We start from the raw sequence: 21,387 nt of genomic DNA, 5'->3' as shown, positions 1-21,387 counted from the left end.
ACTGACACATTACTGAGCATGCAGGGACTTGCCAAGAAAATATATCTAATGCCTTGTGATTTGATATTGTGAACAATGCCTAGCCAAATGGGAGTGGGGCTCCATTGCCATAGAAGACATAATATTAAATAATAGATGTTGGGAAACAGAGTATATTTTGGGGAGCCATTGAAGCCTATTTTCACCCTCATACCACAGGTGAGCTCCTTCCCTTCTATAGGCTGCCCAATTATTGCATGTTATATAAAAGATATATAAAGATATAAGAAAAAAAAATAAAGTAAAAAATTATATATATATAAACACACATATATTGGGACGCCTGATTTTGGCCACTTAGCTGTACAAAAGTGGACAAATGAAGCAAGTAACCTCAATATACAGGAAAGTGGAACTCTATACAAATGCAGAGAATGGCCTTTGGTCCAGTGATGTATTATATGAGATTTACAAATAACTAGAACGTACAGAGCCCGCCGTCTCTGCTCTAATTCAAGGCTGACGCCTTAAGAGTTCCCTTCACTGGAACTAAGGGGCCAAGCCCAACCCCTGAAAAACAATCCCCCCACCATAATCCCCCCTCCACCAAATGATTTGGACCAGTTCACAAAGCAAGGTCCATAAAGACATCGACGAGTGTGTTTGGGGTGGAGGAACTTGACTGGCCTGCACAGAGTCCAAGACCTTAGGGATGAATTAGAGCAGAGACGGCGAGCCAGGCCTTGTCATCCAACATCAGTGCCTGGGCTCACAAATGCTCTTCTGGAAGATTGGTCAAACATTCCCATAGACACACTCCTAAACCTTGTGGACAGCCTTCCCAGAAGAGTTGAAGCTCTTATAGCTGCAAAGGGTGGACCAACTCAATATTGAACCCTACGGACTAAGACTGGGATGCTATTAAAGTTCAGGTGTGTGTAAAGGCAGGTGTGTGTGTGTGTATGTAGATATACTGTACATTCTAGTTATTTGTAAATCTCATATAATACATCACTGGACCAAAGGCCATTCTCTGCATTTGTATAGAGTTCCACTTTCCTGTATATTGAGGTTACTTGCTTCATTTGTCCGCTTTTGTACAGCTAAGTGGCCAAAATCCTATTGTCATACAGCATGTCATACAGCAGCCCCCAAGTGAGATTGTGCTGGGTGGACTGAAGATCTTTGTGATACTTATATGTTTTGATATTTATTGTGGCACTATTGATAAACTATAGATGAGGAATTTTCCTACCACTCACAGTTGAAAACCAACAAGGAATAAAATTAGGAAATACTAAAAAACGTGCAGCTGCTCACGTTAAAAGTATGTGCCCTCACATAAATACAGTTATAAATGCATAAATAATGTGGTGCTTGCTCTAGTAATTAACCATACATCATAGTTAGTAAGAACAGAAAAGAAGAATGGTAATACTATGCCAATCAGTGCCACATCCAGTATTGAGAACAAAGAAGAGGAACAACTCCCCAACTCCTTATGCTTTTTAAAACATATTTACAACGCATATGAAGTCCTCTTTGCACCCAAAGAGGACTTCATATGCGTTGTAAATATGTTGATAACATCCAAAATTGTTTAAACATTCCATTGCTCTATATTTGTATATGTATCATTTTTAGTGATAATGTTTAAATATCAATAAATATTTTTGTACTACAATTACTCTATACACCTTTTTAATTACATTTTTATGTGCCTTTAAAGTCCACCTTAAGGGAGTTCCTCTTCTTTATAGTTAGTAAGAAGAGTAATATTCTACCATAGTAAAAAAAAGTTATATTCCTGAAGAAGTCACGTGAGCGGTGGCACAACGCATTTCTGGTCACGGCCGATACTTCCTTTTATTTGCATGATTGCTATTACTGGGGCATACTAAGGAGAGGAGCGGCGATTGACGTTGCGGTAACAGGAGTGGAGAACTGCATGAGGATTTCTGGTTTAAGCGTTACTAGACCTGTATGAAAATATGGGTCTATATCCAAGGTGAGCGGGCACGCTACACATAGGTGGAGCATGGGGTCTGTGCGCACAGCGAGGTGGAGTGAATTTATTTGGATCAACTATTGACAGAATTGCATGGGATTGAGAAATTTCTGAACACCAGATATTGGATTTGATTTGTTTTCCTGCTTGCATGGACATTTACGGACAGCACTTTAGTGAATAATACAAATTTCACTGACAGCGCCGGGACTACGGTATCAATTCCCACTTGTGAATGATATGTTGTCAATATTGGATTATCTACTCTTTGCACTTTATCTAAAGCATTGGAATTGTGAATTCAATTTCCAGTAAATCACACAGCATTATTAGCGTACTCATTGATAAGTACCATTTCTTGCAATTTTATGAATGAATTGATATGAGTGAATTTGTTTTTCATGAATATTCTTTAGCACGTTTTGTATATATATATATATATATATATATATATATATATATATATACATTTTATTGTTTGTACAGATCACATTAACTCTGTAGCTTCATGAGAATGTTACTCCTCTTACTAACCATGGTGTATAGTTAATTACTAGAGCAAGCGCCACATTATTTATGCATTTATATTGATAAACTGCCACTATCATTCTATAAAAATGGTGTCTGGTGGGTTACATGAAACAGTCAATCAATAATCAATAGTCAGTCAGTGACAAGCATCTCCATTGACCAAGCTCCAAAACCTTTGAAGCGAGGAGGGCTCTCTGGCATGCATATGTTGCTGCCAGCAGCAGACTGGGTACTTGTGTGCCAAGAACTGAGCGGCCACAGTAGCACTATATTTCTGCTGACAAGGACTTATGGGAAAAAATCTATATAGCGGGCAGCCGTGATAGCGGGGTTTATCCTCCAATAGGAGGGTCATGTGGTTACACGGCTCTGGCAGTAGAATGCAGACGGGCGGTTCACCATTTTTGTTTAAAGTGATACTAAACCCACAACAGTGAAATCAGTCTGTATACGCAGTAAAGCATGCTTGTTATACTCACTGTCGAACCTAAGGGGTTAATCCTCCGCATTGTGTAAAAAGGCTGTTTGATCCTGTCTTCTCCGATCCTCCCCTCCTTCCAATGTCCCCTAATAATTTCCTGATAACACAGAGTCTATGGAGTCAGGCTGCACATGCTCAGTTTGGTGTGTATTGCTAGAGAGGGTTTTTTTTTTCCTTGGGAGGGTGCATGTGATTAGCACAGGGCCAATCAGCACTGTCCAGACAGAGGGTCTTGCAGTCTCATAGGACAGTCAGAAAACTTCTCCTACAAGCTTTAACCAATGCTTGGCTGGACACTGATAGAAGTTATAAGACTGCTATATACGGCTGATGAGAAAAGGTATTTAGCAGTTTATATTTATGAAAACTATTGCATTTCCATGTTCTGTGTACTGTGAGAGACCAGATATAGTGAATGCCGGGTCCGGGGTTTAGTTACACTTTAGGTTCTCTGGGTTTTGTAGCTCAGCATGCTGTCATGTTCTTGTGGCTGCCTAGCTCCATCCTTCTTTCCACCCAGCACAACCTCACTATGGGGCTGCTGTACGAGGAAAGCCCACCCAGCTGTTACTTGGATTAGGGGTTAGTCTGTTACTTTGGTGTTCTGGGATTTGTAGTTCTATAATGGATCGTAGGTTACATCTCCTCTCCCTACCTTTTTCATCGGAGGATCTATGTCTTCTCTCACGCAGGACGTCCCACTCCAGAGCCAAGGCTGAAGCGGCAGCTACTGCAGCTCTGAAGGCGCAAGAGGAAGCTCAGATCGCCAGGATTGCTGCCAAAGAATTCTCTCCATCCTTCCAGCACCGAGAAAACGGTCAGTGCCTAGTTCTGGGTCTCGGGGGGGGGAAGGGGGGTAAGAAAATCATCAGAAGATGGTCTGTCAGACCCAGATACGTCTATCTGACCTTCTGCATCAATAAGGCCAAAAAGATTTGTAAAGTAGGACAGTTTTTAGACCCCCCCCCCCTCCCCCACCGTACTATATGGCTGCAATGGGACAGGGTGACAACATTATTCTACAGGCTCCGTGCCACTGGTCTGCCTCTGTGCCCACCATGAGCTCTCTCCTTCCCCTAAAGCTGAACTTCGGGGGAAACTTCAGAACTTCTTTTCGGTACCATTAAAAAGCACTTTCATGTACCTGATCGATCGCTCATGCAGGCTTCTTCCTTACCAGGCCACTGGTTTCCCAAAGCAGCTTCCCTTCAGTGCTTCATTGCTCGCACTGTGACGTCATCACGTACAATGCAGGACCAGCAGACCTGCATTGTAAATAAGGATGCCGAGGGCCCCTCCACAACCAAGAGAGTCAAGAGAAGGAGGGATAAGGTAAGTAATTGTGTTTTAGCCCTTGCAATGTGGGGGTAGTATTGAAATTTCCTGGAGTTCAACTTTCAGCTCGCTCTCCTGACCATCATCATACAGATTGGGCACACCCGCTGCCAGCCAGATGTTAGCTTTCAACTGCAGACTTATCAAGAAACAGCCGAATTTTATACAACATACATTGTAATCTCCCAGCCTCAGTGGTGTCATAGGACCAAGCAGCAGTAAAAGGCTAACGGCTTTTCAGCTGTCAATATGGCTGCCTCCACTGCATCTCTGTGACAGGTTCACTTTAACGTGTGTATATTTAGTTTTGGATAGAGTAGAGAGGGATTAAATTGAATAATTAAATATTTTTTGAAGTTTGTTTTCCATTGTAAAGATTTCCCAGCACTTCCTTTCCTGGAGACAGAACAGGAAGTGACAACAAATCTCCCCAAAGTGGCAGGAAATCCCCTCTAAGACAGTTGTCACCCAAACAGGTGCCCCCAAAGGAAGATTTCTCCTCTATTCCTGTTTGGGTGACAATTGTAAAATTTCGGATTTGTAGTTGTAGTCCCAGTGACGAATAGAGAGGGCGAACCTCCTCAGTGGGCAATAAATTCCTGTCCAACCCTCCCTGGCCCCACATACACTTTAACAGGTTCTCAGTTGGTAGGATGTTAGAGAACAAAGAGGTATGATGTCGGTCTTTTCCGAAAACCCAACTGTTCTGATTGGCTGCCCTGATCCACTCCAGACCCCCTTCTGCCCCCACGCCCCAAGCTGGCAGTCGAGCATCTTGGAAAAGACGCTGCACAAGTCTGAGCTAATCCTGATACTAGGGGGAAGGGGCAGACCAGGAAGCAATTAGGCGGCACGTCCCTAGAGCCAGGGCTTCACCGCAGTGACTGCTGCTACGTCCGCCATCAATGCCGCCCGCCTTCGAGTGATCTTCTTTCACCCTCCCATTAATAAACCCCAGCGGGGCCGAGCTTCACTGTACAGAGTCTAATGCAACACGCCGCTAAGAACGAATGTCAGGGCATAATTGGTGCTTCTACTACAATCACAAGGAGGACTCACAGGAATTAGAGTTTTTTCATATACTGTGTATACAGTATATATATATATATATATATATATATATATACTGAGCAAAATTATAAACGCAACACTTGTGTTTGCCCCTATTTATCATGAGCTGAATTTAAAGAATTACAACTTTTTCACGAAAGGCCTATTTTTCTCAAATATTGTTCACAAATCTGTCTAAGCCTAGGTTTACACTGGAGTGGTTTTCATGCAATTTGAGAGATCAAATAGCATGACAAGTCGCAGCCTATTGGAGGCAATGTCACTGTTCCAATCGGCGGCACTACTTCTGTTGATTTCAGGTGCGACTTCAATAGATATCTGTGCATGAAGCCACAAAGATGTCTATCAAGTAGCAGCTGAAATCGCGCTGCTAGAAGTGTTAGTGAGCACTTCTCCTTTGCCGAGATAATCCATCCACCTCACAGGTGTGGCATATCAAGATGCTGATTAGACAGCATGATTATTGCACAGGTGTGCCTTAGGCTGGCCACAATAAAAGTCTGGGGGGTCCGAAAACCAGTCAGTATCTGGTGTGACCACCATTTGTCTCACGCAGTGCAGCACATCTCCTTCGCGTAGAGTTAGGTTGTTTGTGGCCTGTGGAATGTTGGTCCATTCCTCTTCAATGGTTGTGCGAAGTTGCTGGATATTGGCAGGAATTGGAACACACTGTCGTATACGCCGATCCAGAGCATCCCAAACATGCTCAATAGGTGACATGTCCGGTGAGTGGCATGCTGGCCATGCAAGAACTGGGATGTTTTCAGCTTCCAGGAATTGTGTACAGATCCTTGCACCATGGGGCTGTGCATTATCATGCTGCAAGATGAGGTGATGGTGGTGGATGAATGGGACAACAATGGGCCTTAGGATCTCGTCACGATATCTCTGTGCATTCAAAATGCCATCAATAAAATGCACCTGTGTTCGTTGTCCATAGCATACGCCTGCCCATACCATAACCCCACCGCCACCATGGGCCACTCCATCCACAACGTTCACATCAGAAAACCGCTCACCCACACAACGCCATACACGATGTCCGCCATCTGCCCTGTACAGTGAAAACCGGGATTCATCCGTGAAGAGAACACCTCTCCAAAGTGCCAGACACCATCAAATGTGAGCATTTGCCCACTCAAGTTGGTTATAAAGATTAACTGCAGTCAGGTTGAGACCCCGATGAGGACAATGAGCAGATGAGCTTCCCTGAGACGGGTTCTGGCACTTTGTGCAGAAAGTCTTTGGTTATGCAAACCGATTATTGCAGCAGCTTTCCGGGTGGCTGGTCTCAGACGATCTTGATGGTGAAGATGCTGGATGTGGAGGTCCTGGGCTGGTGTGGTTACAGTTACACATGGTTTGCGGTTGTGAGGCCTGTTGGATGTACTGCCAAATTCTCTGAAACACCTTTGGAGATGGCTCATGGTAGAGAAATGAACATTTCATTCAAGGGCAGCAGCTCTGATGGACATTCCTGCAGTCGGTATGCTAGTTGCACGCTCCTTCAAAACTTGCGACATCTGTGGCATTGTGTTGTGTGATAAAACTGCACATTTCAGACCCCTTTCACACTGGGGCACTTTGCAGGCACTACAACGCTAAAAATAGCGCCTGCAAAGTGCCCCGAAAGATCCGCTCCTGTCTCTTCAGTGTGAAAGCACAAGGGTGAGAGCGGTGCGCTGGCAGGACGGTAAAAAAAAAAGTCCTGCTAGCAGCATCTTTGGAGCGGTGAAGGAGCGGTGTGTATACCGCTCCTCCACCGCTCCTGCCCATTAAAATCAATGGGCAGCGCGGCTATACCGCTGGCAAAGTGCTGCTGCAGAAGCGCTTTGCGGGTGGTTTTAACCCTTTTTCGGCCGCCAGCAGGGGTTAAAAGTTAAAAGGCCGAATACCTCCGCAAATATGACGGTAAAGCGCCGCTAAAAATAGCGGCGCTTTACCGACGACGACGCCCCCCCGCCCCAGTGTGAAAGGGGCCTTAGAGTGGCCTTTTATTGTGACCAGCCTAAAGCACACCTGTGCAATAATAACGCTGTCTAATCAGCATCTTGATATGCCACACCTGTGAGTTGGATGGATTGTCTTGGCAAAGGAGAAGTGCTCACTAACACAGGTTTAGCCCAGGTTCACACTGAGCCGCGCGATTTCACTCCTGTATGTCAGTCCCGATTTCGGCCGCGATTTCAGAGACATCTGTGCAGGTTTCTGCACAGATGTCAATGTAAATCGCAGCCTGAAATCGCAAAAAGTAGTACAGAAACTACTTTTTGAAATTGTTGCTGCGCCGCAAATTCAGAGTCGTACCGATTAGGACGGTGCCATTGCCGGCAATTGCCGCCGATTTGACATGCGATTTGACATGTCGCATTGTACCAATGTGAACCAGGGTGAAGACAAATCTGTGAACAATATTTGAGAGAAATAGGCCTTTTGTGTACATAGAAAAAGTCGTAGATCTTTAAGTTCAGCTCATGATAAATAGGGGCAAACACAAGAGTGTTGCGTTTACAATTTTTCTCAGTGTATATACACACACACTATATTACAAAAAGTATTGGGACACCTGCCTTTACACACAAATGAATTTTACTTTTTTTTTTTTCTGAAACAAAAAAGACAATTATTGAGCATTAAAAATAAGACATACAAAATTCCAGAACACATTGGATATAGAAGACAACAGTCAACAGGCGTGGAAAACCCCGTACCACATACATTGGTGTACAGTTTACCTATAAAAGAAGGACAATGAAGTGTTATTGTTGAACAATTGTTACACAATCATCCAGCTCATAGTGCAATGTCAGCATAACTATTGAAGTAGACGGTCCATGACTAGGTCCGCTGGAGCCAGCCCTGGAACATCTAACCACGAGGACCACAATTTGTCAAATTTTCCCCTGCTACCTCTGTGTTGGTAAATTAACTTCTCAAGTTGGATGGTATCACCCATTTGTGTAATCCATTACTTCAAGGTAGATGGTTCTGTGGACTTCCAATGTCTCAAAATTAGTTTACGGCCTGAAAAAGGGCTCTGGCCATAGGTCATCTAATATACCCAACAAACAATAATTAGGGTCTTCTGGAATCTGGACTTAAAAACCTTATTAAGACACACATGAACTTTAATGGCATCCCAGTGATGTATTATATGAGATTTACAAATAACTAGAACGTACAGTATATATATATATATATATATATATATATATATATATATATATATATATATATACACACACAATATATTACCAAAAGTATTGGGACAACTGCCTTTACATGCACATGAATTTTAATGGCATCCCAGTCTTAGTCCGTAGGGTTGAACATTGAGTTGGCCCACTCTTTGCAGCTATAACAGCTTCAACTCTTCTGGGAAGGCTGTCCTCAAGGTTTAGAAGTGTGTCTATGGGAATGTTTGACCATTCTTCCAGAAGGGCATTTGTAAGGTCAGGCATTGTTGTAGATGAGAAGACATGGCTGGCATTCTCTGCTCTAATGCCGCGTACACACGAGCGGACTTTACGGCAGACTTGGTCCGGCGGACCGGACTCCGTCGGATAATTCGATCGTGTGTGGGCTCCAGCTGACTTTTTGTTCCCCAAAAGTTCAACAGACCTAGAAATGAAACATGTTTCAAATCTTTCCGACGGACTCGAGTCCAGTCGAAAAGTCCGCTCGTCTGTATGCTAGTCCGACGGACAAAAACCGTACGCTAGGGCAGCTATTGGCTACTGGCTGTGAACTTCCTTATTTTAGTCCGGTCGTACGTCATCACGTACGAATCCGTTGGACTTTGGTTGATCGTGTGTAGGCAAGTCTGTTCATTCGAAAGTCCGTCGGAAAGTCGGTCAAAAAGTCCACCGGACCTAGCCCATCGAAAAGTCCGCCCGTGTGTACGCGGCATTATTCATCCCAAAGGTGGTCTTTCGGGTTGAGGTCAGGACTCTGTGCAGGCCAATCAAGTTCCTCCACCCCAAACTCGCTCATCCATGACTTTATGGACCTTGCTTTGTGCACTGGTCCAAATCATTTGGTGAAGGGGGGATTATGGTGTTGGGTTGTTTTTCAGGGGTTGGGCTTGGCCCCTTAGTTCCAGAACACATAGATGCAAAGGGCGGACCAACTCAATATTGAACCCTACGGACTAATGCCCCGTACACACGGTCGGATTTTCCGACGGAAAATGTGTGATAGGACCTTGTTGTCGGAAATTCCGACCCTGTGTGGGCTCCATCACACATTTTCCATCGGATTTTCCGACACACAAAGTTTGAGAGCAGGCTATAAAATTTTCCGACAACAAAATCCGTTGTCGGAAATTCCGATCGTGTGTACACAAATCCGACGCACAAAGTGCCACACATGCTCAGAATAAATAAAGAGATGAAAGCTATTGGCTACATTTATAGTCCCGACGTACGTGTTTTACGTCACCGCGTTCAGAACGATCGGATTTTCCGACAACTTTGTGTGACCGTGTGTATGCAAGACAAGTTTGAGCCAACATCCGTCGGAAAAAATCCTAGGATTTTGTTGTCGAAATGTCCGATCAATGTCCGACCGTGTGTACGGGGCATAAGACTGGGATACAATTAAAGTTCATGTGCATGTAAAGGAAGGTGTCCCAATACTTTTGGTAATATAGTGTATATATATATATATATATATATATATATATATATATATATATATATATATATATATATATATATATATATATAATGTGATTTCCTGGTGGTGAGTGTAATCAGAAAGATAGAGAGAATGTCAGGAGCAGACTATTTTCTACCTTATGGAGGGTCATGTTGCTGGCGTCACATTTCAATGGTGAGTATAATCAGAAAGGTAAAGAGAATGTCAGGAGCAGAGTACTGTCGACCTTATTAAGGGTCATGCTGGAGGTGTGATATCCTGGTGGTGGGTGTAATCAGAAAGGTAGAATGTCAGGAGCAGTGTATTCTCTACCTTCGCCATTGAGCTGATATGGCCACATGACCAAAACATGGACAACGTCATTAAACAAATATGACCGTGTGGCCATATTAGGTCAATTATGTCACCTGCATCCCCGCCCACAGCCGCACATAACAAATAGGCAGCGATGTGGTGACATCATTACCTAACATGGCCATGCTATTGACCTAATTTGACCATTTTTGGTCAATGATGTCACCAGCATCCCCACCGCACAGCCCCATGTAACAAAGGGGCAGAGATGTGGTGACATCATTAACCTAATTTGACCATATGGCTATATTTAACAAATTTCATTGACAAAATCTAACCAGGTAGCCATATTAGGTCAGTAATGTCTCCAGCATCCCTGTCCCACAGCCACAAGTAACAAAAAGACAGGGATGTTGACATCATTGACCTAATATGGCCACATGACACTGAGCAAATATGGCCAAAGTTGGCCAGGTGACCATATTAGGTCAATGATGTCACAAGAATCCCCATCCCTTTGTTAAATACTGGTGGCATCCTATGGCCATATTTGGTCCATGACATTATTCAGATATTGCCATGCAGGGAGGGTAATTTCAAGACTGCAGCAGACTGAGCCAGCAGCCAGCTATCATGTAACCATTCTCCTAGGTTTGGGCCAAACTCTAGCAAATTTCTAGTCATAGGTATCCATATGTTGTTACAGGAACATGGGTTGTTTTTTTTTATGCCTGCATAACATTGGTTTTCCCTTTCTCTGTGCCCAGGGCTCAAATGCCAGAGGCCAAAACACCAACACTCCAGTGACGACATTGAGGTCATCTCAGCAGAAACCCCACCGCAGCAAGACAGCCCAGAACTGTACCGGAAAGGAACCACCCCGTCCGATGTCACTCCGGATGACAGTCCGACAAGGAGCCCGCTATGCAGCCCACCCTCCACCCCTCCTCTGTCGCAGCCAGCCCCCAAGTCCAGGAACAAGAGTGCCCACTTCTCCCGACAGCTGTCTGTGGACGAAGACAGGGGAGGGGACATCCAGATGCTGCTGGAAAGCCGAGGCGGGGACTATGTAAGACCCAACAGTTGGGGAGAAGTTGGCGGGGGTAGAGTGGGGATAGGGCCGGGTAACCCGCTGGGACCTTGTTCCATCCCAGAAGACCTGGTGATGAAGAGCACTGGCCACAAGCACCAGGTCTCCAACCACAAGCCGAGGGAACGGTGGGCCGATTCACCCACCACAGTATCATGGACTTCCCACCGAACCCACAACCACAGCCCAGGTGGTAAGCTGCTGGAGGTGGACGAGGAAAAGCTCAGCAACTACGAGATGGAAATGAAACCCCTGAAGAGGATGGATTCTTATATGCAAGAGATACAGACCCAAAAAAGACACTACGGCAAAGGCGGCCCACGGAATCCCGCCGAGGGCCACCACCTAGAGGAGCGCACGTACGGCGTTCAGAGACTGAGGTCCAAACCGCAGAACAAAGAGAACTTCCAGCCGGCAGCCCTGGCCGAGCCCACCGTGCAGAAACTGGATACACTGCGGTTTGGGGAGAAGGGCGAGTCGCGGCTCCTGCGACGGGATTTGACCCTTTCCCCGCCGCAGAAATCTTTACCTGTTGCACTAGAATCCGATGAGGAGAGCCCGGCGGAGCTCAAACCCACGGTAAGGGCTGAGCTCCTTATCTGCTCTTCGCTATCATTTTTTTTATACTTTCTACCCTGTTTCCCCGAAAATTAGACCTAGCGTAATTGTCGATGATGGCTGCAATATAAGCCCTACCCCCCAAATAAGCCCTACCCTGTTTCCCCGAAAATTAGCCCTACCCTGAAAACAAGACCTACAAGGACTTTAACTAGGGCTTATTTGGGGGGTAGGGCTTATATTGCAGCCATCACTGACAATCATGCTAGGTCTTATTTTCGGGGAAAATGTATAGTATCAAAGAACAGACTTTACGGTGTATGTATAGCCAAAACTTTTTGTATATATTTTGGATAGAGTAGGGAAGGAATAAAACCCCGATCAGTTTATTTTCTGCTGTCTGTGTCCTATTAGGGAGAATTTCCCCTAAAGGAAGTTTATTCTGCTATTTCAGTCCAGGAGAGGAGCCGGTACAACTGTGCAAGACTGGAAGGATTTAACTTTCTGCATGGCAGACAGAACAGGAAGTGAGAGGAAATCTCTCCAAAGTCTCTTAGACAGCTCTTACCAGAACAAGTGTGCCCAGTAGAGGATTTCCCCACTTTTCCTATTCTAGTGACAACTGTAAAATGTTGGATTTCACTTTTTTTTCCTCAATAACAGTGGGGACACAGATAGCAGTAAAAAAAAAAGTCTAACCCTTCCTGCTCCATCCAAAAGGCTATACGTAGGCTTTCTAAAAAAATATATATATATATGTATATATATATATATTCCACAGTTAGTTTTACGAATTCACAAACGTCTGACACCCCCACACCCCACAAAAGATGTTTCCGTGCCCACCCTCCACCCATGTTGAATGAGAGCGCTGCTTAAGCTGGAGCAGAGCAGGGAAAGCTGTCTGCTGTCACTGTATTCCTGTGGTAGCTCAGTGAGATGAATAGATACAGTGCCTTAAAAAAGTATTCATACCTCTTGAAATGTTCCACATTTTGTCACGTTACAACCAAAAAGGTAAATTTTTGATTTTATGTGATAGACCAACACAAAGTGGCACATAATTGTGAAGTGGAAGGAAAATGATAAATGGTTTTCAAAATTTTTTACAAATAAATATGTGAGAAGTGTGGTGTACATTTGTATTCAGCCCCCCGGAGTCAATACTTTGTAGAACCACCTTTCACTGCAATTACAGCTGCAAGTCTTTTTGGGGATGTCTCTACCAGCTTTGTACATCTAGAGAGGGACATTTTTGCCCATTCTTCTTTGCACAATATCTCAAGTTCTGTCAGATTGGATGGAGAGCGTCTGTGAACTGCAATTTTCAAGTCTTGCCACAGATTCTCAATTGGATTTAGGTCTGGACTTTGACTGGGCCGTTCTAACACATGAATATGCTTTGATTTAAACCAGGGTTCTCCAAACTTTTTACTTCGAGGGCCACATCATATATTTCACAGATATTCGTGGACCGAAAAAAAAGTTATTTATAAATGAATCCTCAGCCATGAAATAGAATAGAATTTGAAAGGCTGCCATCAGAGCCCAGAGCCTCATGCACCAGGGCTAAACACTTATGCCCCGTACACACGGTCGGACATTGATCGGACATTCCGACAACAAAATCCATGGATTTTTTCCGATGGATGTTGGCTCAAACTTGTCTTGCATACACACGGTTGCACAAAGTTGTCGGAAAATCCGATCATTCTGAACGCTGTGACGTAAAACACGTACGTCAGGACTATAAACAGGGCAATAGCCAATAGTTTTTCGTCTCTTAATTTATTCTGAGCATGCGTGGCACTTTGTGCGTCAAATTTGTGTACACACGATCGGTTAACGATCGGATTTTGTTGTCGAAATGCTCTCAAACTTTGGTGTCGGAAATTCCGACGGAAAAAGTCAGATGGAGCCCACACACGATCGGAATTTCCGACAACACAATCCGATCACACTTTTTCCGTCGGAAAATCCAAGCGTGTGTACAGGGCATTAGAATTTCCCCATACAGTACATCTGTGTTCCCAGAGACTCCCTGCACATTTCTGTCCCCAGCAGGGTCTCCCCATACAACTGTGTCCCCATCATAGTCTCCTTGCCCATTTGTGTCCCCAACAGAATCTGTCCTCATCAGACTCTGCCTGCACGTTTGTGTCCCCATTAACACCCCCTTGCACATTTGTGTCCCCCTTTACAGCCACCATCCGCACATTTGTGTCCACATCAGAGACCCTGCCACACACTATCCTCAAAGCCACCTCCCCACACCCATTAAATCCCCTCCTGCCCATTTGTGTCCCCATCAGCGCCCCCACATTTGTGTCCCACATCAGAGTCCCCCACCCACACTTGTGTCCCAATCAGAGCCCCCCTGCACATTTATGCCCCCATCAGAGCCTCCCCTCATCTTTGTGTCCACTATCAGAGTCCACCTCCCACATTTGTGTCCCCACCAGAAACCCCCCTGCACACCTGTGTCCCCATCAGAGCCCCCCTACATACTTGTGTCCCCATCAGGGCTCCCACACTTGTGTCCTCTATCAGAGTCCCCCCACACTTTTGCCCCCATCAGAGACCCCCTGAACAATTGTGTCCCCATCATAATCCCCCTTGAATATGTGTCCTCATCAGAGCCACCACCAACACTTGTGTTCCCGTCAGAGCCCCCCCACAATCGTGTCCCCCTTCCACATTTGTGTCCCCACCAGAGACCCCCTGCACAATTGTGTCCTTATCAAACCCCCCCTGCACACTGCCTACCAGAGCACCCCCCCCCCCCCCCCCAGCACATTTCTTTCTCCACCGATCTCCCTGCACCGCCCTATACTTCCCATGTAGATCTGTGTCCATTACCGATGTGGTACTCCTCTGAAGGGCTGGCTGCAGTGCAGATCTACTGCACTTCCCGGCTCCCGCCCGGCTGTTACACAGGCACGCTGTATGTGAAATGACAGCGTTAAGGACACTGAATTTAACTGCGGCTGGGAGGTTCACTGAAATAATCGGAACTTTGACGGTTTTCTCAAGTTGCAGGACTTGCGCTGCACACCCCTATGCAGAGCAAGCCCCGCTACCCAAGCAGAGACCGTCTCTGTAGTGAGTCTGATGACACTAGCTGCGGGCCGAAAGAAACGTCCTAGCTTGCCGGATGTGGTCCGTGGGTCGTACTTTGGAGAACCCTGATCTAAACCATTCCATTGTAGCTCTGGCTGTATGTTTTGGGTCGTTGTCCTGCTGGAAGGTGAGCCTCCGCCCCAGTCTCAAGTATTTTGCAGACTCTAAACAGGTTTTCTTCTAAGATTGTCCTGTATTTGGCTCCATCCATCTTCTCATCAACTCTGACCAGCTTCCCTGTCCCTGCTGAAGAAAAGCATCCCCACAATATTATGCTGCCACCACCATGTTTCACAGTGGGGATGGTGTGTTCAGGGTGATGTGCGGTTTAGGTGGACGGCCATGTCTTGGTAGGTTTGCAGTTGTGTCATACTTTTTCCATTTTCAGATGATGGATTGAACAGTGCTCCAGGAGATGTTCAAAGCTTGGGATATTTTTTATAACCTAACCCTGCTTTAAACGTCTCCACAACTTTTTCCCTGACCTGTTTGGTGTGTTCCTTGGCCTTCATGATGCGGTTTGTTAACTAAGGTTCTCTAACAAACCTCTGAGGGCTTCACAGAACAGCCATATTTATACTGAGATTAAATGTCACACAGGTGGACTCTATTTACTAATTAGGTGATGTCTGAAGGCAATTGGTTCCTCTAGATTCTAGTTAGGGGTATCAGAGTAAAGGGGGCTGAATTCAAATGCACGCCACACTTTTCACATATTTATTTGTAAAAAATAATTGAAAATCATTTATCATTTTCCTTCCACTTCACAAATATGTGCCATTTTGTTTTGGTCTATCACATAAAATCCCAATAAAATACATTTACGTTTTTGGTTGTAAAATGGCAAAATGTGGAACATTTCGAGGGGTGTGAATACTTTTTCAAGGCACTGTATCATTTACATTCATAGAACGGTTTCTGACACCACCAAAGGATTTCCATCAATCCTGCCACTCTCTAAGTAGACCAAAAAGACTTTTAACAAATTCTTCTGATTTGTTGAGAATTCTGACCCCGGGGGATCCAACATTTTCATTTCCTTTTTTAAAGTGTTTTTTTTTTTTTTGTCAGATTTTGCCTTTTATTCATTCTGTTTAGCACGGAGGAACATTTGTATTCGATTTTGGGTTTCAGGAAGCCACTACTAATAATTATTATAGCTACAGCCTTAGGGGACATTGACTGAACAGTAAGCTGAGAAATAAGGATACATAAAAGAATACAGAACCGGGCAAACTAAAAGTATTTACCCATAAAAACTATGTTTAGTAGTAATAATAATAAAAAAACAAAAACAAAATAATGGGCAGGAAAAAATGCAGATCGTAAAAAATTGTAGCATTCCCTCACATTAGTGGTTATGGCAAGAACGCTCATTACATTAGTGGTCAGTGGGAAAAATGCTTGTTACATTTCTGGTCAGTGGAAAGAATGCCTCTTTACCTTGATGGTCAGTGGGAAGAATGTTCCTTACATTGGTGGTCAGTGGGAAGAATACCCCTTCATTGGTGGTTAGTGGGAAGAATGCCCCTTACATGGTGGTTAGTGGGAAGAATGTTCCTTACATTGGTGGTCAGTGGGAAGAATACCCCTTCATTGGTGGTTAGTGGGAAGAATGCCCCTTACATGGTGGTTAGTGGGAAGAATGTTCCTTACGTTGGTGGTCAGTGGGAAGAGTGCCCCCTATATTGGGGGCAGTGGGAAGAATACCCCTTCATTGGTGGTAAGTGGGAAGAATGCCCTTTACATTGGTGGTCAGTGGAAAGAATGTCCTTTATATGGTGGTCAGTGAGAAGAATGTTCCTTACATTGGTGATCAGTGGGAAGAATGCTCCTCACATTGGTGGTCAGTGGAAAGAATGTCCTTTATATGGTGGTTAGTGGGAAGAATGTTTCTTACGTTGGTGGTCAGTGGGAAGAGTGCCCCTTATATTGGGGGTCAGTGGGAAGAATACCCCTTCATTGGTGGTTAGTGGGAAGAATGCCCCTTACATGGTGGTTAGTGGGAAGAATGTTCCTTACATTGGTGGTCAGTGGGAAGAGTGCCCCCTATATTGGGGGCAGTGGGAAGAATACCCCTTCATTGGTGGTAAGTGGTAAGAATGCCCTTTACATTGGTGGTCAGTGGAAAGAATGTCCTTTATATGGTGGTCAGTGAGAAGAATGTTCCTTACATTGGTGATCAGTGGGAAGAATGCTCCTCACATTGGTGGTCAGTGGAAAGAATGTCCTTTATATGGTGGTTAGTGGGAAGAATGTTTCTTACGTTGGTGGTCAGTGGGAAGAGTGCCCCTTATATTGGGGGTCAGTGGGAAGAATACCCCTTCATTGGTGGTCAGTGGGAAGAATGCCCCTTACGTTGGTGGTCAGTGGGAAGAATGTTCCTTACACTGGTGGCCAGTAGGAAGAATGTTCCTTACATTGGTGGTCAATGAGAAGAATGCCTCTTACATTGGTGGTCATTGAGAAGAATGCTTCTCACATTGGTGGTCAGTGGGAAGAATGTTCCTTACATTGGTGGTCAGTGGGAAAAATGTCCCTTACATTGGTGGTTAGTGTGAGGTATGCCCCTTACATTGGTGGTTAGTGTGAAGTATGCCCCTTACATTGGTGGTCAGTGGGAAGAATGCCCCTTACATTGGTGGTTAGTGTGAGGTATGCCCCTTACATTGGTGGTTAGTGTGAAGTATGCCCCTTACATTGGTGGTTAGTGTGAAGTATGCCCCTTACATTGGTGGTTAGTGGGAAGAATGCCCCTAACATGGCGGTCATTGAGAAGAATGCTCCTCACATTGGTGGTCAGTGGAAAGAATGTCCTTTATATGGTGGTCAGTGAGAAGAATGTTCCTTACATTGGAGGTCAGTGGGAAGAATGTCCTTTATATGGTGGTCAGTGGGAAGAATGTTCCTTACATTGGTGGTCAGTGGGAAGAATGCCCCCTTACATTGGTGATCAGCGAGAAGAATGCTCCTCACATTGGTGGTCAGTGGAAAGAATGTCCTTTATATGGTGGTCAGTGAGAAGAATGTTCCTTACATTTGAGGTCAGTGGGAAGAATGTCCTTTATATGGTGGTCAGTGAGAAGAATGTTCCTTACATTGGAGGTCAGTGGGAAGAATGTCCTTTATATGGTGGTCAGTGGGAAGAATGTTCCTTACATTGGAGGTCAGTGGGAAGAATGTCCTTTATATGGTGGTCAGTGGGAAGAATGTTCCTTATATTGGAGGTCAGTGGGAAGAATGCCCCCTTACATTGGTGATCAGCGAGAAGAATGCTCCTCACATTGGTGGTCAGTGGGAAAAATGTCCCTTACATTGGTGGTTAGTGTGAGGTATGCCCCTTACATTGGTGGTCAGTGGGAAGAATGCCCCTTACATTGGTGGTTAGTGGGAAGAATGCCCCTAACATGGCGGTCATTGAGAAGAATGTTCCTTACATTGGAGGTCAGTGATAAGAATGTCCCCCTTACAGATATCTAAGAAAATTACTGATCTAAAGAAGAAATTGCTTATTCTGAAGGAACCTCTATCGGTCTCTGGAGGAAGTCTGGTGTTCTATGGAACCCTGGTTGAGTTGGGCTGCTCTATACAATGTATCAATTTCAAACTTTCAATAATAACGCTTTCACTGCTGGCCAGGGCTTTAGGATTCCGCACTGTGGGCTAAATTTGACCCCGTCCCATGGCCGAGTCCGGACCAAATCCCAGCTCATCTCTTCTCCTGTTCCTCTCGGAGGAGCTGCAAGATCCCGGGGGGTTAAAGATGGACGGTTACGGCAGGGTGTTGGTGCATGTCTTGTATCCAGCCAGCTGACTGTCACCCTGTCGCATTTGGTTGGCTGCCTTGTTGCTAGGCAACATCTTACGCTTCCCCTCTCTCAGCAGCATCTCAGTCAGCTGACAAGGGGAGAGGCGATGCAGAGGATAACAGGAGGGGCTGCAGCAGACGATTAGCACTGATTAGCTTTTGCTGGGCTTATAATACGGTTTCTACGATGTGCGCATAGTGTGTGTACGTGTGCATATGGTCGATGTCTGACATCCAATCACATTCTATCATTATATCTGCCCCCCACAGTCACACACTTTTATTATTATTATTATACATTTATATAGCTCTGAGATATACAGCAGGGCTGTACAGAGAACACTGAGCCCGTCACATCAGTCTCTGTATCAGAGGAGCTTACACTCTAATGTCACTCCATAGTCACACTTTGCTATTATTATACATTTATATAGTTCTGACTGACATATATATGATATATTGTACAGGGAACATTGAGCCAGTCCAATTAGCGTCTGCAGCAGAGGAGCTTACGCTCTAATGTCCCTTCACATTCACACATTATTATTAATGTTATACAATTATGTAACGCTGACATATCCCATAATGCTGTACAGAGAACACTGAGCTAGTCGCATCAGTGTCTGTACCAGAGGAGCTTACACTCTAATGTCCCCCCACAGTCACACACTATTATTATTATACATTTATATAGCTCTGACATATACCACAGTGCTGTACAGATAACAATGAACCAGTCACCCCAGCCTTTGCACCAGTGGAGCTTACACTCTAATGTTCCCTCTCAGTCACACTATCATTGTTATTAATATTATCATACATTTATAGATCTGACATATACAGTGGGGCTGTACAGAGAACACTGAGCCAGTCACATCAATCTCTGCACCAGAGGAGCTAACACTCTAATGTCCCCCCAGTCACACTTTACTATTATTATACATTCATATAGCGCTAACATATACCACAGTGCTATACAGATAACAGTCACCCCAGCCTTTGCACCAGATTAGCTTACACTCCAATGTTCCCCCACAGTCACCTACTATTATTATTATACATTTATATAGTGCTGACATATACCACAGTGCTATATAGATAACAGTCACACCAGCCTTTGCACCAGATGAGCTTACACTCCAATGTTCCCCCACAGTCACACTATCATTGTTATTAATATTATCATACATTTATAGATCTCTGACATATACTGTAGTGCTGTACAGAGAACACCAAGCCGGACACGTCAGTCTCTGTACCAGAGGAGCTTACACTCTAATGTCCCCCACAGTCACCTACTATTATTATTATACATTTATATAGTGCTGACATATACCACAGTGCTATACAGATAACAGTCACCCCAGCCTTTGCACCAGATTAGCTTACACTCCAATGTTCCCCCACAGTCACACTATCATTGTTATTAATATTATCATACATTTATAGATCTCTGACATATACTGTAGTGCTGTACAGAGAACTCCAAGCCGGCCACGTCAGTCTCTGTACCAGAGGAGCTTACACTCTAATGTCCCCCACAGTCACCTACTATTATTATTATACATTTATATAGCTGTGACATATTCTGTAGCGCTGTACAGAGAATACTGGTCCAGAGGGGAGAATAATAAATATGTGTTCAGAGACACCCGGGGCTTACACAGCAAGCTAAAAATTTTGTATAGTAGAGGGGTATCCTGCACTAAGCCATCAATGGGCCGATAATTATTCCGATGGTTCGCTAGCGGTCGGACAGAAGATGGCTCTTCGAATCTTTCCGTTTCTGAAATAATGCCACGTTAATAATTTTTCATAACATAATTACACCACAAAAGAATGAATTCACCGGGAGGAATCAGCATGTATCACCATACTGAATGTTTTAGTGGTTTAATCAAGATTCTTCTGTGACCCCGGGAAGAAGCGTTCTGTCTATAAACTCCATCCAGAACTTTGTAATTCCTCATTTACAGGTCAGCTAACCCAATAGATTTTACTCGCAGTGTACTAAAGGTCCGTAGGACATTTGCAGGACGTCTAGGCAAGTTATACAGTTTATTGCATTATGCAGTAACCCAGATTACGGAAAATGATTATCAGATACATACCGTCATTTTCCTTTCCTGGGATCTCCTCATGACAACATACCTTGGGTCAGCTCCGGCCACTATGACCCCAGAAAGACCACCTTAGTAGCAAATAAAAAAAGAGCAATCGTCCCTTACCCAGCGTTCTATTTCTTAGTCTGGTGACAGGACACTGGATGGGAATTATGCTGTCATGCGGAGATCCCAGGAAAGGAAAATTAAGGTAAGAATCTGATAACAATTTTTTGTATTCCTGGGTCTCCTCATGACAGCATACCTTGGGACATACTGTAACTAGCAATACATACAAAAAGAGGGAGGGAAGAATAAGACACAACTAAGAAACCAAAAAATGCTGCGAAG

At 44.4% G+C, this 21,387-nt stretch overlaps 1 protein-coding gene across 1 annotated transcript in view; it reads left to right on the top strand.

Annotated features, from left to right (window-relative positions):
• JPH3 (junctophilin 3) overlaps positions 1–21,387 on the top strand; it is a 159,490-nt gene that overhangs the window by 121,353 nt on the left and 16,750 nt on the right. The window contains exons 3-4 of the mRNA XM_073605721.1: positions 3,692–3,816; positions 11,126–12,027. Coding sequence (XP_073461822.1) covers positions 3,692–3,816; positions 11,126–12,027 — 1,027 coding nt within the window. The remainder of the gene's footprint in view (positions 1–3,691; positions 3,817–11,125; positions 12,028–21,387) is intronic.

The sequence above is a fragment of the Aquarana catesbeiana genome, linkage group LG11, assembly GCF_042186555.1.
Source record: "Aquarana catesbeiana isolate 2022-GZ linkage group LG11, ASM4218655v1, whole genome shotgun sequence".
NCBI lineage: Eukaryota > Metazoa > Chordata > Amphibia > Anura > Ranidae > Aquarana > Aquarana catesbeiana.
Note: the sequence above shows the minus strand (reverse complement) of the source record. Positions and strands in the feature narration are given on the sequence as shown.